Below are 17,881 nucleotides of genomic sequence, written 5' to 3'. Positions count from 1 at the left end.
GCGGCCTACAGACATGGCGATCAACATAGCCAGTGGGTTACTGCCACACCACCCTTATGACTATGCCATCAAGCTCCTGGCAGGAAGCAGACCCTCTTGTTGCCATTTATCTCTTATCTGTCAAGAAGACTCAAACCATGGATGAGTACATCGAGGAGGCTCTGAGTCAGGGTTACGGTATATTCATTCCTTGATGTCACCAGTATCTGAAGGCTTCTTGTCATTGGAGAAGAAAGGAGGCGGCCTACAGTCTTGCAAAAAGTATAGAGATCTAAACCAAGTCACTGTTAATAGCATTTCTTTGATACATCATTGGCCCAGAAGGGTGTTTATGGACCAGGACAAAGTCACTGCCATTACAAACTTGCCCATTCCCACAACAATCAAGGATCTGTAGCAGCTTCTAGGATTTGCCAACTTTTATAAGAGACTCATCTGAGACTTCAGCATCACAGATCATCCCTCACAGCCTTGCCGAAGAAGTGACTAAAAAGGTTGAAGTGTAAATATGACATCAGCAACAGGGAACTCCTCACTGTGAAGCTTGCATTGGAAGAATCATCCATTCACAATTTTCACAGATCATAAGTACCTCAAGCATATTAAGTCAGTCAAGAGACTGGGCAAGCTGGGCCCTATTCTTTGCCAGGTTTGACTTCACCATCTCATATCAAACTGGGTTGAAGTACACCAAAGCTCTTGCCTGCATATATCCATCCCCAGAGAAACCTCTGAAGAATGCATTATTCCACAGTTATGCTTTGTAGAGGCTATAACCTGGAATATTGCTTGAAAAACACACCAAAGGTGATAACTCCTACACAGTACCCAATAGGGAAAAGCCATGTGTCCTTTCATCTCCATGATAAACTGATCACATGAGCTCTCACCTCCTCTACTATGGGACACCCTGACACTTGCAGAATACATCAACTACAAAATTGCAAATACCAGTGGTCCCACATGCTCCAAGACATCCACAGGTTCATCTCTTCCTGTACCACCTGTGCCCAAGCCAAAGTAACTCACACTCTGTCCACAGGACATCTATTCCCTCTACCTACTCCACAGAGACTATGGTCACACCTAGCTATTAACTAGATCTCCCCACAGATTTCCCCTCATCACAGAACAACACTGTCATCATGGTGAATATTTACCATTTGTTAAAGACCCTTCATCTGCAGTCTGCCTTTGAAATGGTGGCATTCATCTTCAATCACATGTTTAGGTACTTTGGTATTTCAGAGGACATAGTGTGTGGCCAGGAAGCTGAGTTCATGTCTCAGGAGGATTCATGGAGAAACTTGGAATATCAGTGATCCTCATGTCAAGAAATCACCCCAGGCTAATGGTCAAGTAGAGAAAGCCAAACAAGAAATAGGATGCTTTTGTGAAGAATCTGTGCTAACAATCAGGAGGAGCGAGCACAAAACCTACCATGGGCAGAATATGTGCAAATTCCCTCCAAACACTTAGCAACCAAGCTCACACCCTTCAAATGCACTCTTGGATACTATCCATTATTATTCCTGTGGAACCCCAACCCTACTGACTCACCCACAATGGATGACTAGTAGAGTGATCATGTATGGGAACAGGCCTACCAACACACTGAATATACGGCCCAAGTAACCAAAGAATTCAAAGATCAATGCAGAAGAGAGAACTCCCCACTACAAAACAGGCAACTGGGTATGGGTGTCAACTAAATATCTTTGCGGTATCGAAGGATGCAGAAAATTATCACATGGCTTCAGAGTCCCATTCAAGATACTTCAGAAAATAAACAAACAGTTACATACAAACTGAATCATAACTGCCATGCCACAACTACCTAGCCCTGTTACTCCATGTCTCCTGACTAAAGACAGTAATACCAGGGCCTGTTGCAGAAGGCATCCCCCTCTGCTCCCCCATTGCTCCTCAACACTGAAGGACAACCAGTGGTGAAAGAAATTCTAGACTCACATTGGAGAGAAGGTAAACTTCAATACCTCATATAATGGGAGAGCTACAGACCTGAGGACAGGTGTTGGGTTTTGGCCCATGATGTGCTCAATCCTATATCATGCATGTAACCTGAATTTCCCAGGCCATAATCCAGGGAGAGGTCCAAAAAAAACCTCTATTCCCAGTGGTAGCATTTCTGGGGAATGGTTCTCTCATGTCAGTGCTGGAACAGGCAACTGCCATAACACTGTGTGGTCTGCTGTAACACTGTGTGGTCTACAACACACATTCAAACTCACCTGAGTACTGATTACGAACACTTGGACTCAAATGCACAGCCACAGTATTTAAAGGGTCTCATCCCACTCACTCATTGTATGCTCTGTGGTTGCAAGCCAGTCATTACCAAAGTATATTATTATATACTTTCAGGTTTTGATCTTGTTTCTGGATTTCTCATTTTTGCTCTTGCCTAGCCCAGTGAATATTGTTTGTACATCACCTGACCTTAGCCTATTCTTTGACCCTATTTTTGCTTCACATATAGGATTTGTTTGCGAGCTTTAATAATAAAGCTTTTGTGTACCTGCATCTGGATCCATATCTGCAGCCTGACATCATGCATTTCTTTTCCACTATTACAGTGTCCACAAATAATAATGCATTAATCCCAGTATGTGACAGTATGTGTAAATTTAAATAATTCAGTTTCAAGACCCAGTGGTTTCCTGCTGAAAGTCTATGCTTCATGTTGTCTTATTTACTTATCTCTCTTATTTGAGAAAAGGCCCGGTCCCACTGGCCGATGGACACAAAACGTATGCAAAAAGGACACAGCGGACGAGCAAAATTTCGGGGGTGGCTCTATCCGTTTTCATCTGCTCCAGAAATGGACAAAATTGGCGAAAATTTGCGAAAACAGAACGGAAAAGAACGGACGTGGGTAGTATATAGCGGGGATGTTAAACGCATGTTTATAGGAAGCCTAGCAGATGAAAGCGGATGGAAGTGGATGACAGCTCCGAAGGGGTTACCGGTGATAACTGAGAAGCGGACGCATAGCAGAAAGAGCGGATGCATAGCAGATGAAGGGGATGCATCACATACGCCTAACGGAAACAAAGGGGATGTTGCGCGGATGTATATCGGATGCAGACCGTTCACTGCACATGCGGGGGGTATGAATTGCGTCTGCTCCGTGGATATAAAGGGATGCAGCACGCACGCCGTCAGCATAAAGCGGAAAGACGTGCTGGCGGCTACATCGAGAGATCCAGATGATTTTCTCCCCCTTTTTATACAAAATATCGATTGTCCGCTAGGTGTCCTTCTACATACTCTAGACATACTCCAGACATCCTAAATATACGAGATACATCCCAGATATAAACGCTTTGTCCGTTTTGAATACTTTATATACGAGATGCATACGCTTACATCCATTCTATTTCCGTGCTACTAACGATGAATAGACGTTTCATGTACCTTATCTTTCCTCCCTCTTTCCGTTTTCAGCTGCAGCGGATGTGAGTTGCGAGGATGCCCAGAGGATGCAGAGAGGATACAGCAGACGTTTAACGGATGATGACGGACATAGAACGTTTGTTGCTCGTATATGTCGCGGATTTACATCGTACACGGCGGAAAGTTCATCCGTTCTAAAAGTTTTGTGCAGCTCAAAACTTTTTGCGCGGATGAAATCACAGTGGACGGATGCTCGATGGATAGAGCGTATGAAGCACGTATGCAATGAGTACACAACGGATGCATAGCGTTTTCCAACGGATGGCAAAGATTTTTTTACGTTTTACATCCTCTTTGCATCCGTAAGTGCAGTGGGACCGGGCCTTAACAGGGCTTAATAGAGAGCTGAACCTCATACTTTTACAAGCACTGGGAAATATGCTCATTCTTCCAGTGTGCACATAAAATGAAAACTATCCCTAAGGTATCACTTAATCTTTGCCTTCAGCAGATTTATTTTCTCTTACCACAGTCTCCATTAATTCTTGGAGTGCTAGGCCATTAAATATTTTGGACACAATGAAACTAAATTCAGTTCAAAGCAGACCTGCACATTATTGTTCTGGGTGAATTACTATATAAATTACTTTTGATAACTAGAGATAAATTTCCCCTTTTCCTTACATAGTAATCATCTTGTTAATGTTACATAAAGCTCTAAGCTCCAAAAGAAGAGCTAAGCTATATGTTTTACTCAGCCAATAGTGGCTGGGTTGAGTAAATGGTAAATCAAATTGCATGTCTTTTGTTATATTAATAATGATACAGCACATTTCATTCTCCTTCCATTTCACCTCTTGAACTAGTATATACTCAGCTTTCACTGACTTAAATGTTTTGATGCCCAGTAGGGCTATACGTGGTGGAGGTGGAATGCACTAAATGGTAGACAGTTAAAACAAATGGTGCATGGGCAAAATAGTACTTTGGACCAGACTCAATGAACAATCAAAGAAGCATAAGCAATTGTCCATGGGCTCAAGTTGGATGCCATGGTCAATTAAGTCTTAGGCAGAGCTGCAATACTTAATATTCCGCTTCTTTGAGGCAGGCTTTAAAAATGAGCAAAGTCTTTTTAATTATCATTTTGTTGCTCACTATAGTACCATAAAAGAGGCTGTATTCAACATTAATGTCTCAATAACAACATTTCATAGAGGGCTCTGATGAAGAGCAGATGTGGCCTTTACTGACGATTCTCTTGATGAAATGATGCCATAGACCAGATCATAAGAATTTGTCACCCCTTAATTGCACATCTTCCATGGTGAGTTTGGTTTTTTTTAATTGCTTTCTTCTTTTTTTGGCCCATTCTGATTTTTTAATCCTTTCTTTTCTTTCCGTCTGTCCTTTCATCTGATCTGATGTCACCTATGAGAAACACATTTACCTAGAATGCATGAGGGGATGTTTAAAACTCAGATCTGTTGCATTATTAAAATCATATGGATAGTGTGGCGTGGATGCCAATGTGCATGTCAAATACAGACAAGCTCAAGACAACAGGCACATAATATGAGTCAGTCAGTGGCAACTTACTGCAGGAATGCTACCTCTAAATGCTGAACATTTAGAAAGAAAACATACACAGGAAAACACAGCTTCTGAGAACCTAGGCTGCGCCAGAGGTTCCCGTGCTAGCCTGCGCTTGAGGTGAATGGAGTATGACACAAGAATGTTGTGTGGCAAATACCAGAACCTGTGGGCTGCCCTGTTGGAAATAGGCAAATTATGCCAGGATAGATTTTCTGACACCCTTTACTTATCTCCTGCATAAAAGGAGATGAGAGACCTAGGCTGCTCTTCAGGGTCATGGCTATCCACACCACATACAAGGTGTCTCAAAAAAGCATCTGCATTCTGCTCTGTGTCAGTTGAAGCTCTAAAATAAACCAGCAAGGGAGAAGTCGTTCCCAATTAGTGGCAACTTTAGCTGGCCTGCTTAGCACTGCTGTCTACAATTACCCTCCTGGTATGGCACCACGCTTGTGCTCTACGGTGCTTGCCAATGTTTACAGAGAGAAACTTCATGCATAAGCTCTGATTTCCTGCCATTCTCTCAGACTTTGTGGCTGACATGGAAGCAAACTAATAAAATAAGCAATTAGTAAAAATGGCATGAGATGAAAGGAATTAACTGATATGCTGTATCTACAGTACACTCTATGACTTTTTAAAGCAGCAACAGCTTCATACACCAGCTGGAAGGACACCAACATATTCACTGACAACTGATTAGATTTCAGTTTGTGCACTGTGCTCTCCATACTCCCTTTTCAACTCATGAGAGAAGCAAGGGATTGTGTTTATCGTTATTTTCAAACACAGTTTAGGGAATTCTATTTTATGCCTTTCATTTAACAAGCAATCAGTCATTCGTGGTGCATTTCCCTTAAATGTTTACTTTGTCCTCCTGACTGATTGTATGAAGTTCTGCACCTCAGCGTATATGTAACTTAACACAGATCAGCCCAGGATGGCCAAGTTTCCATCAAGCTTTGGGAATTTCGTCAGTTTGACTTCATAACAGTTCACCTCCCAGAAGACTGGGAGACATCAGGATATTGTTGGCTGAATTCATCCACAACTTGTCTATTGGATGCTGAACATCATCTCTGTTTTGTCGACTTGAAACTCCGTTTGATCAATCAGAAGTGTCATGGAGTTAAACTGAACCCGTAAACAAGTTTTAATACTTAGCCTAAAGTCAAAACGCAAGCTTCTTATTTGCGTGACATTTTTATTTAAGAAATATGGACTTCCTAACCATTTTCATATGTAATAATTTTCAGTGGCGTGACTATTGTAATAACCTTTCGACTGATTTAATTCAATTACATTGAATAATAAACACTAGTAACGTCACACGCCCCGGGAAAAAAAAAGCGGAGATGAAATAGCGATGTGGGATATTTTATTCAGGTGGCTTTCACAATAACAGTTTATTTAAAAAAAATTAAAAAATAAAATAAAATAAAATAAAACATCTTTGTCACAATAAGAATTACGGAATAAATTCGGCCAGAATCGATGGAGAAACCTAACTGAGGTGACAAGAAAGGAACAAATTACCTGAGCTGATTTGTGGTTATGGCCAACCAAACCAACGTATAAACACAGTCATCTTTTCCCGTCCGCCAGCCGTTTAGTTTCTAGGATGAAAACATTTTAATAAGTTGTCCTTAAATTGTGTTTACTATTATTTGTGTATACAACGGATCCATTTCACGTCACGCGGTAATTTAATAATCCTAACTTGTCATTACGACCAGTTTCACAATGTTTCCAAACTCACTGATAGTTTTGGCGTTATGGGAAGCAGGCAGGACTCGCTTCAGAAGCCTTGATTTTACGGAAAGCCCCAAATTGTTAGAGGAAATGTTAGCTTTAACCGAAGCAGTGAGTTTCACGGAGGTAGTTTAATAAATGCGCGCCTCCAGATGGTAATATTTAGTAAGACTAAAACATTTCTTGATGTATTTTTCCTTCTTCCTCTGAATAAATTATATTATGCTCCTTTAATTAGAACATAATGAAAGCGGCACCAGGATAGTATTCAAAGGCAATAACTAAAATCTGGTAAGGTAGAAGTAACTTCATAAACTGGGGGGGGGGGGGGGGGGGGGGGGGAGGAACAGTGTGTGTGTGTGTGTGTGGGTGGGGGGGGGGGTTATTACTTGTTCTATGTTTTATAAATATTTTCGTGCATTTACTCATTTGTAGCAAATATAGCTTTCGGGAAATGTAAAGAAAGTTATATAAGCGGGCAAGAATAATTCTAAAATCGGAATTAAATATAAAGCAAAGCAAAAATAAATTTGATTTTATTCAGTCATAATAATATCACTAATGGATCTGGATATACGCTATAATAATAATAATAATAATAATAATAATAATAATAATAATAATAATAATAATAATAATAGTCGTAGTAGTAGAAGGAGTAGAAGAAGAAGAAGAAAAGAAGAAGAAGAAGAAGAGCCTGTATATATCCGAAATAAGGGATTTATTTATTTAGGCCAAGATATTTTTAAGTCATCCATCATGATGGACATATTATACACGCACGCTGTAAAACTGCACAGGTGGGATGAAATCGCCCGTTTAAAATTCTTTGCGCAAATCAATGACAATAAGCCGGAAGACATTTTCTTCGGTCCATAAATTGTACAGACCATGCTCTGACCGACTTTGCTGAAAGAAATTGCTTTGCTGTCACTTGTTCTTTGGGAAGTTGTCGTTGTTCTGCCCTTCCTCTGCGCCCCTCTTGGTGCCTCCCAGTTTAGGAGCTGAATGTAAAGTGGGTGGGAAGTGTAGTGTGCGTGGAAGTGGACGCAACTAAAGCTGCAAAATGATTTAAACGTAGGCGCTCACGAGACAGGCGCTTGAAATAAAAGCCTCTTAAAATAGCAAGGGAAGTTGATTCAAGCTCCTACAGTTGGTCGAAGTGGACGACCATGCAAAGTGGGCGTGAAGCCGGGGAGAGAGTTTCGGTCGCCTGTCCGCGTGCACAGGGCCTGAGCCGAAGGGCGCACGCTTTCTCTGTGGAGGCTTTGGTGGGGAAAAGCTGCAAGAGGATGAAAGTGGAAAGGGCGAAGGATGAGAAGACAGAGGCAAGTGACTGCGACTTGGACACATCGACTGGGACTGTCGTGGATGAAGCAGAGGACAGCGGTGAGCGTGTTCTCATCTTCACTGTGTGTGTTTGCGCACTGACTATCAGCAGGACCGGTGATGCTGGCTAACTCAGCCTTTCTGCGGGTATAGTCGCAAGGCAATTTTACTGCAGTCCCATCTAATCACTGGGACTGTCAACACACACACACACACACACACACACACACACACACACACACACATTTAGAGTTAATATGTAGGCCAAATGTAGATAGCCTATATACTACAGTCTCAGTTGCGCATTCTATTTTAATACAATGATAAGTGTGTGTGCGTGTGTGTGTGCGGCGCGCGCGTGCGTGCGTGTAAAAGATCCTTCAACATATCAACCTTCACTTTTAAAACTTTTCATATTTATCTTAATAAGCTGATCTCTTTTTCAGCGATACTCAAATTTCTATTAATATACTGATTTATGTTGGGCAGCGTATCAAATCGAGAAAACTCTTGAGACCACAAGCAAATCCGATGAGGACAAAACCGACCGGGACGCACAGATTCAAGTGGAACTGCAAGGATCCGATCTATGGAGCAGATTTCACGAGATTGGAACAGAGATGATAATCACCAAAGCGGGCAGGTGGGGCAGTTATTTGCTTATATTGTTTAACAGACTATCAGTGATTCCAAGAGAATAAATAATTTAACTTATTGAAATAAAAGTAAAATAAAGTAGACGAATAACTAGTTGTTTAGTTCTATTTTATATTGAAGCTGAACATATTTTAGATTTTGTCTGAATTTTTTTCTCTGGACATAATGTAATGTACCACATGGGAAATTAAGTTATATCCTATTCAGACACATGCTGTAAATGTTATAATTGCTGCAAAGCTGAAAATGAACTAAGCTACTTCATCAGGCGAATGTTTCCATCAATCCGAGTGAAAGTGAGGAATCTGGACCCATTGAAACAATACTGCATCGCCATGGACATCAAGCTCGTGGATTCAAAGAGATACAGGTACAAGGCTGAGATTCAAGATACTATAAGATTTTAAGCTTACAGCTTAAAATGATTAATAATAATAATAATATAATAATAATAATAATAATAATAATAGCAGTAGGGAAATTTTGAGAATATAAGCTCAAATCAGGTAAAAGAACAACGTGTCATTTGGAGTTTAAAGAGATAATAGTGGACATCTCCAAAACGCATCCGAAATAAACAAATGTTTAATTAATTTTCGATATATACGTTGTCTAACTGCTTATGTAGCTACAGCAAATAAAAGGTAGAAACAAGCATAATGGCCTGAATTAAGTAGAATACGCAACACACAGCAGATTTCGTTTCTGAGCACTCATTCACACAAACAGAAGAATTTATTTAAAAAAAAGTTTATTTGCAATTTTAACGAATATAAAATGACCTAAAATTGGAAATAGGATTCAAGTTCATTTTAAAAATTAGCTGACGGGGAAAGAATTATATTCAACACTTTAAGACGTCTATAATTGAAATTGATTTGTTGTATTAGGCTAAATACTGGAGGAATGTTTACAGAAATTGCATGTACCTTAAATAATATGTTGTGAAGTTACTCACTTAAAAAAAAAGAAATGCGTAGGTATGTGTATCACAGTTCCCAGTGGATGGTGGCTGGAAACACTGATCACTCGTGCATCACCCCGCGACTGTACATCCACCCGGACTCGCCATGCTCCGGAGAGACGTGGATGCGCCAAGTGATCAGCTTCGACCGGGTGAAATTAACAAACAACGAGATGGACGATAAGGGCCATGTGAGTTGCACGGATTGTACAACATTGTGCAAAATAGATAGATTTATTTAACAGAGATCCTCCAGTCAAATCTATCACATTTTACGCTTCATGCGTTTGGAATGGATGCATGCATGTCTGCATACCTAGAGGAGAGCCAGTATTAACAATTTTAATGTTAGTTAATTTAACTTACGACTGTTTAACTTACAAATTCATACTTCTTACATAAGCTCATGCATGTTTGTTATTTTTATCAAATGCATGTTTACGCATATCATCCGCGACTCGCCTGTCATTACTGCTATAAGTGGAAGCGTAGTCTATCAAGTTAAATTATAAGTTAGGACTAAACTGTATAGAACTAACCTGATAAGCAATATAAGCACTACCTTTTGTGGAGGTGTAAATTGTTAGAGAACAGTGGGTGCGTAATGACGAAATTAAAGAAAGTTACGGGTTCTTCCACTGAAACCGTCTTTAAACCATTGAGTAATCCTGTCTTCCAATAGGAAAATGAGCGCATGCTCCACTCATTCATATTGAATCCTAACGCGTTTTGTTTTGAGGACAGCAAATAGGCTTTATTGGAGTTAAGGACCTGTTTATCTCGAGTTCAGTTCTAGCAAGATCAGAGGCAGTGATTAGCAGCTGAATGGCAGACCGTTTGTCACTTTTCTTCCTCAAAATGCTTTACACACTGTGGCCGAGTTACTTAAACAGGGGCTCCCCAGTTTACACATCTGTATCTTCATGTTTTTCTCGGAGTTTAATATGACCATTCTGTAGCCTAAATATCGATCCACAGCAAGTGCCAACTTTTCACACACCAGCTGCTCTTGCGCGCTTAATCTTCAAGTGTGGCTACAGTCAATCAGAGTGCGAATTACCCCACCATAATTGGGGGGTACCATCATGGTCCACTATCATATCAATCCCCCCCCCCCCCCCCCCCCCCCGTCCCGTCTCGTCTATGGAAGTCCGTGTCAGTAACTCAACACAATAACTCTGAACAATAATGTTTAATGTCATTAAGAAGCATGACAAACCATACAGTACTACCACAGAAGAAAAACAGCAGTACAACCTGATAACCTTCTTTGTCAGAACAAACTGGGTATCAACACTACAAATGAGTCACATACAGTACATACACACATGCAGAACAGTCCTGCTGAATGTCTTGCTCTCTTTCGTCCTGCTGTGCCTCTCCTGTCTGCTGGGAACCCATTTTCTTTATTCACATGAACAGTGTATAAAACCTAACTGCACCTACACTTGTACTGTAATTGTCTGTAGATCTTAGTGCTAATATTTACTACTTACTCTTTTAGCACCAAAAAAATGCCTGATGTCTGGCCCTTTTCTTTTCCTCATGTTTGGCCTACTGTCTCTGTGAATAAAATCAAACAGGGTACTCAGGTGAAACTATGACTATCTTAAAAATAATACAAAAGGAATGTAAGTAAAAACAATAGAAAGCAAATTAAAATACTAGCATATGTACTAGGCTATTTTGCCTAGGCTTGCCTACTACCTGGCTCTTTTTATGTTGCCCCCAGAGGTTCTGATTGTAATTTTACATAGGCTTAGCTAGGCCTACATCAGAACTTCTTGTGCCTGATCTCACACACAGGATGGGCCTATGTGCCAAATGAATTTCAGAAGGGCACAATTTATTCATGATAAAATGAGAATGGAAACATATGGAGTTCTTCTCCTTTGAAATGAGAATCGTTTCTATACCACACTGTAATAAGCTTGATTTAAATAGAGACTTAGCTTTGCTAACTAACGTTGGTAACTAACGTTAACGTCCGTCCACTGTAGCCTATACTGGCCTCAGTGGGTAAGTAATTCAACATATAAAGACGTGACATGAGCTGAAAGAAGAACAAATCACTTTAATAAATGAAAGTTGTAAAATAACACATTTTCAACAGGCTAAAAGTTGGTTAGCAACTAACATTACCAATGCACGTCTTCTGCTGCAAACCATATATTGTATAAATTGCTGCAAACCCATGGACTGTATCTGAGGAATCCACTGAATACGGTGTGGACTAAGCTGTTGCTTCTAGCGCGTTCTAGCGCTGCGGTGACTAAAAATGGTACGGTCCATAATAGGGGTGTCTGTCTGAAATCGATTTACATTAAAATGTTCCTACAATAAGAATGCTGAATGGAAGTTGGTTTGAATTATATATTCCTTTTCACAATATCAGAAAAAAATATCGGACCCCCCAAAAACTTATATTTTTGTCTCTTTGGGGGGTACTGGGTCTTCATTAGGGGGTATAGTACCCCCCAGTACCCCCCGTAATTCGAACTATGCAGTCAATGCTTCTGCGTCAACTGTTCTCTTTCCATGGGATGCTTTTATTCGATACACGCAATGGCTTCCGCTAAATTCCATACGTGTCCATTTTTTTTTTTTTCATTCAGATCATCCTTCAGTCCATGCACAAGTACAAACCGCGCGTGCACATAGTTGTACACGAGCCATCTGTGGACATGTTGCAAATCGCTGCGCTCCCGACTGAAGGCGTCTGCACTTTCTCCTTCCCCGAGACCCAATTCATAACCGTGACAGCCTACCAAAACCAGCAGGTAAATGACCACTTTTCAATTAATTCTCAAAACAAACTGATCTTTTGAATTAAAAAAAAAATCCCAGTTCGAGTTCATTTGAAATGTCCTAGGAATGTTAAGCCTTTGTTCATCACATGTATATTAGAGCACAGTGAAAACCTTTCTCTGCATTTTACCAATCTGAAACAGTAAACAAATACATATTCAGTACAGTGGGCACAAATTGGGGGTTAGGTGCTCTGCTCAAGGGCACTTCAGCCATGGACTTAGAGAGAGAAAAGTGCTGATCATTCACTCCAGGGAATCGAACGGGTGACCTTTTGGCCCCAAAGTTGCGTCTCTAACCATCAGACTATTCATCTTGTTGAAGCATTGGCTACTCTGACATTAGTCTGCAATACGGATATGATGAATAGAAGTCTTCGGTTTTCATTCCATCCTTGTTTATACATTTTACGGACATTATGGCCAACTGCAGAATTCTCCACTATCACCTTTTCACTGCAAGCATATCATATTCACACGGACACACATCCTGCCGTTTTCGCCCCAGCCATACATAAATCACACTGTTTAACTTCTAAGGAGTAGTAGATCTGTGTAGGATTTCAGTATTTACACATTGTTCCAAAACAGGAAGCTACAGAAATGCTGCAACTTCTGTTACCAGAGTCCAGTTCTCGTCATTAAATAAATAAATTAGTTAAAATTATAATGAAATAAATTAATTGGGGGGGGGGGGGGGGCTGCCGCTGGAGGCTTTTGAAGTACAACCCATTTCATGCACTATAGAAAATAATGTTTGGCAAGTCCCCAGTTATCAAAGTGGGGATAACTGGGGACTTCAAAGTTTGACCTCCCCTCTTGCTCTGTGTGGCCATGAAAAAGGACCAGCTGCTCTCCCTGCATAAGCCATACTGGGATTGTCATTAGTTTTTGAGTATTATTACATTTACGCAATAATGTAATAATATGCAAGTATTGTTGCAAGTAATGTTGCATTCACTTTTTCTGTCCTTAAGATAACAAAACTGAAGATTGACCGAAACCCCTTTGCCAAGGGCTTCAGAGACCCAGGAAGAAACAGGTAGGAATAAATTTGCTTCAGATTTAATTCCTGCAAGTAAATTTCAAAGCTCAGATTAGTGTGTATATATATATATATATATATATATATATATATATATATATATATATATATATATATATATATATATATACACAGTATATATATTCTCTAAAGGAAGCTTATCTCCCATAGGGGTGTACTAGATAGCGTTCTGGACTCTTACCCCTGGCGAAATCCATTTGGACTCAATCTGAAGCCATTTACTCTGGAGCTGCAAGGTACAGATGACTAAATTATTATTATTATTATTAGTAGTAGTAGTAGTAGTAGTAGTATTTAAAAATTATTATTATTATTATTATTATTATTATTATTATTATTATTATGGAGGATTAAAGTCCTGATGTGAGTAGACAAAGCAAAATCATATTCAAGTACCTTATAAAAATGCATTACAGATTTATGTAAAATGTTTTTTACAGCACAAGAATTGCTTCTGACCAAATGTACCTCTTACACAATCCTTTTCTATTAAAAAAAAAAAAAAATCCTTTCTCAAGCTCAGGTGCTATGAAAATTCCATAACTAAATCACTGAATTTGCATTGCTGTAATGGTATATTTGCCAGAAGAAGAATGTCACATCATTTTAATACATTAATTGCAGGTGAAAATTGTGGGGCATCTGAGAGCTGTCATGACATTTCCCCTCTGAAAAGGCTCTTGCCGCACTCCAGTTCTTCGCTCTCCCATCCATTCACCCTTTCTGGCCAAGACAACGATCTTCACAACCTCAGTGTCCCTCTCTGCTCTAAAATGACCTCTTCAAACCCCTCCTTCACAAACCGACCCTACTGCAGCCTCATACCAGACAGACTCAGAGCTTACTCAGAGTTGCGACCCTTGATGGACTACCCAATGCTGTCTCCCCTCCATGACAAAAAAATAGGAGGTTGCAGAGGCCAGTGCCTCCAGAGCCACTGCTTGCTTTCTATCCAGAATCTTCAGGCAGGCCGATCCTCTGGAGCTCAGCAGGATACTGCAACATCTTCTCTTATGTCACCGTATGGCATGTACAGCTACAGTTTACCTTTCAGGCCACATTTATCCAGCTCACCAAAGTCAGCTGACAGCATTATCCTGGCATCATCTGAGAGCCTTCTGTGCCAAACAGCCTGGCATTCAACTGTCAGTCACTGCCTCTGACCTTGCCAGATGCTGAAACTGAACTCAAGATAAATAAATACTTAATGTGAATATATAGCTGCTGTTCCCCCATTCATATTGGTCAATGCAAAATAGCTAGGATGCAGTGTGAATGAGTGAAGCATGAGATTGTTACTATACTGGAACCAGTGCTAATGATGGAAAGAGACTGCACTTAATTATTGAAAGACAGGATTGACAGAATGGTGTCTCGAAAGAGATAGATGGATCAGTTGCAATTTTGTTACCTTAAGTCAAATTAAAGTCCTCCCTATTCTCTCAGAAAATATTGTACTATGACATATTTTGGTACATTTTTACAACCCCCTGTTATATCTTTGTTCTAAAATGTACTATGAAGGCCTATACATAATGTATGCAGTACTGTGCAAAAATCTTGGGTACATGCAAATAAATGTTGTAGAGCAAAGATATCTAAAAAACAATGAAAGTAAATGTTTCTACATTTTAAAAATACCATAAAGATCAGTAAACAGTAATAAATGAAACAAAGTCAATATTTGCTATGATGACTCTGCTTTGAAAAAAAAGTCTCAAGTACACCTTGTGCAGTTTTATCAGGACATGAGCTGGCACGTTTTTCTGAGCATCCTGCAAAACCAGCCTTCTGAAGACTTTGACTGTTCTTATTTTTGTATGCAAACCCCAGCACCCTTCTGTGTGTGTGTGTGTGTGTGTGTGTGTGTGTGTGTGTGTGTGTGTGTGTGTGTGTGTGTGTGTGTGTGGTGTCTGGAAAGTGGTCTCTTATGTAATATGCTTCTTTCTTAACTGATATACAAACATTTTTCTATAACATTTAATTTTGTGCTGAAAAACTAATGTTTGAAAATCTTTTTGCACTGACTTGATAATGAAGAAGTCATAAAATTCTCGAACAAAGTTTGTACTTGAAAAATAGGGTGCCTTAGAATTTTGCACAGTACTCTTACTGTATGTTTTATAATTGCATATTTTGGTCTTAAACTTCAATTGACAATACACATCTTGGTCTTGATATGGTAGGTTTGAAATAAACCCCATCACCATTTCAGTGGCAAAGTCAGATAAAGAATAAGCATTTTGACCTTTATCAGTCCAAATATCTCTATAATTCTATACATTTAAAGAAAAAAAATTAAGCTTCATTCATTGCTATGTTTGCCTATTTTCACTTTGTTTAACTTAGATTATCATTACATTACCCACCCATTTAGGTGCTCACTGACTGTGGCACCAGTGACAATTCATCTCTGCCTACAGAGAGTGATGAAGCAGTACTTTAGGCCTCCTCATATGTCCATTCTGTTCAAACACAAGTGCTTCCACTTTCTTCAGCTTCAACTTTCATGCTAATACCACTATAAACATGATTGTGCTTGTCATCTAGTAGATCTCTACCTGGCCAATCTGAGTTTCTAAGGTTCTTCTGTACAGTAACTGCATTGTATGGCTGTATTGCATGCTGGAGCTCTGAAACCAATGTTTATTGTCTGCACAATTTCTACAATGGGTTTCCCATTAATGAGACATTGAATGTCGATGGAAAATGGCATGTGAGAAAAGAAGCTCTTGCTTTTTTTTGTTTCAGGAGCTAACAGCAAAATTGAAAGTCCATTATGTTTGAGACTGTTGAATTGTTTTTTTCCCTTCATCTTTGATGCACCAATGTAACTGTGCTAACAATGTCACCCTGTGATATCAGAATGGCCGACAACCACTAACTTCTCATGGGAATAATGAAAATACAGCACTAACAAATTAGCAACAGAAGTACGAAGAAAATTACAAATACATAAACATACAGTGCCTTGCAAAAGTATTCACCCCCCTTGGTGTTTGTCCTGTTTTGTTGCATTACAAACTGGAATTAAAATGGATTTTGGGGGGATTAGCACCATTTGATTTACATGACATGCCTACAACTTTAAAGGTGCACATTGTTTTTTTTTTGTGACACAAACAATAATTAAGATGAAAAAAGAGAAATCTGGAGTGTGCATAAGTATTCACTCCCTTTTGTATGAAATACCTAAATAAGAGTTGGTCCAACCAATTCACTTCATAAGTCACATAATTAGTTGATTAACATCCACCTGTGTGCAATCAAAGTGTCACATGATCTGTCACATGATGTCTGCATAAATTAACCTGTTCTGGAAGGACCCTGACTCTGCAACATGACTAAGCAAGCAATATGAGAACCAAGGAGCACTCCAAATAGGTCAGAGACAAAGTTGTGGAGAAGTATAGATCAGGATTGGGTCATAAAAATATCCCAAACTTTGAATATCCCAGGGAGCACCATTAAGTCAATTATAGCAAAACGGAAAGAATATGGCACCACTACAAACATGACAAGAGAAGGCCGCCCACCAAAACTCACAGACTGGGCAAGGAGGGCACTAATCAGTGATGCAACAAAGACACTGACGATAATGCTGAAGGAGCTGCAAAGATCCACAGTGGAGATGGGAGTATCTGTCCATAGGACCACTTTAAGCCATACACTCTACAGAGTGGGACTTTATGGAAGAGTGACCAGAAAAAAGCCATTGGCTAAGAAAACATGTTTGGAGTTTGCCCAACGGCATGTGGCAGACTCCCCAAACACATGAAAGAAGATTCTCTGGTCAGATGAAACTAAAATTGAACTTTTTGACCATCATGGGAAATGCCATGTGTGGCACAAACCCAACTCCCTGAGAACACCATCCCTACACTGAAGCATGGTGGTAGCAGCATTATGCTGTGGGGATGTTTTTCATCTGCAGGGACAGGAAAGCTGGTCAGGACTGAAGGAAAGATGGATGGCACTAAATACAGGGCAATTCTGGAGGAAAACCTGTTTGAGTCAGCCAGAGGTTTGAGATTGGGATGAAGGTTCACGGTCTAACAGGACAATGACCCTAAACATACTGCTAAAGCTACACTGGAGTGGTTTAAAGGGAAACATTTAAATGACTTGGAATGGCCTTGTCAAAGCCCAGACCTCAATCCAATTGAGAATCTGTGGCATAACTTGAAGATTGCTGTACACCAACGCAACTTGAAGGAGATGGAGCAGTTTTGCCTTGAGGAATGGGCAAAAATCCCAGTGGCTAGATGTGCTAAGCTAAGAGAGACATACCAC

General features: G+C 39.9%; 1 protein-coding gene across 1 annotated transcript; it reads left to right on the top strand.

Moving 5' to 3' along the window:
- Positions 1–8,657: 8,657 nt before the first annotated feature.
- On the top strand, positions 8,658–14,751 carry tbx22 (T-box transcription factor 22). The gene is made up of 7 exons (XM_060926702.1): positions 8,658–8,737; positions 9,020–9,121; positions 9,732–9,906; positions 12,331–12,495; positions 13,500–13,564; positions 13,739–13,833; positions 14,240–14,751. The coding sequence occupies exons 1-7, from the start codon at positions 8,715–8,717 to the stop codon at positions 14,749–14,751; spliced, it is 1,137 nt and encodes a 378-aa protein (XP_060782685.1). The 5' UTR covers positions 8,658–8,714.
- The last annotated feature ends 3,130 nt before the right edge of the window (positions 14,752–17,881 follow it).

Source organism: Neoarius graeffei, chromosome 8 (genome assembly GCF_027579695.1).
Source record: "Neoarius graeffei isolate fNeoGra1 chromosome 8, fNeoGra1.pri, whole genome shotgun sequence".
Taxonomy (NCBI): Eukaryota; Metazoa; Chordata; class Actinopteri; order Siluriformes; family Ariidae; genus Neoarius; species Neoarius graeffei.
The sequence above is the reverse complement of the archived record's forward strand: the minus strand, read 5'-3'. Positions and strand labels throughout refer to the sequence as shown.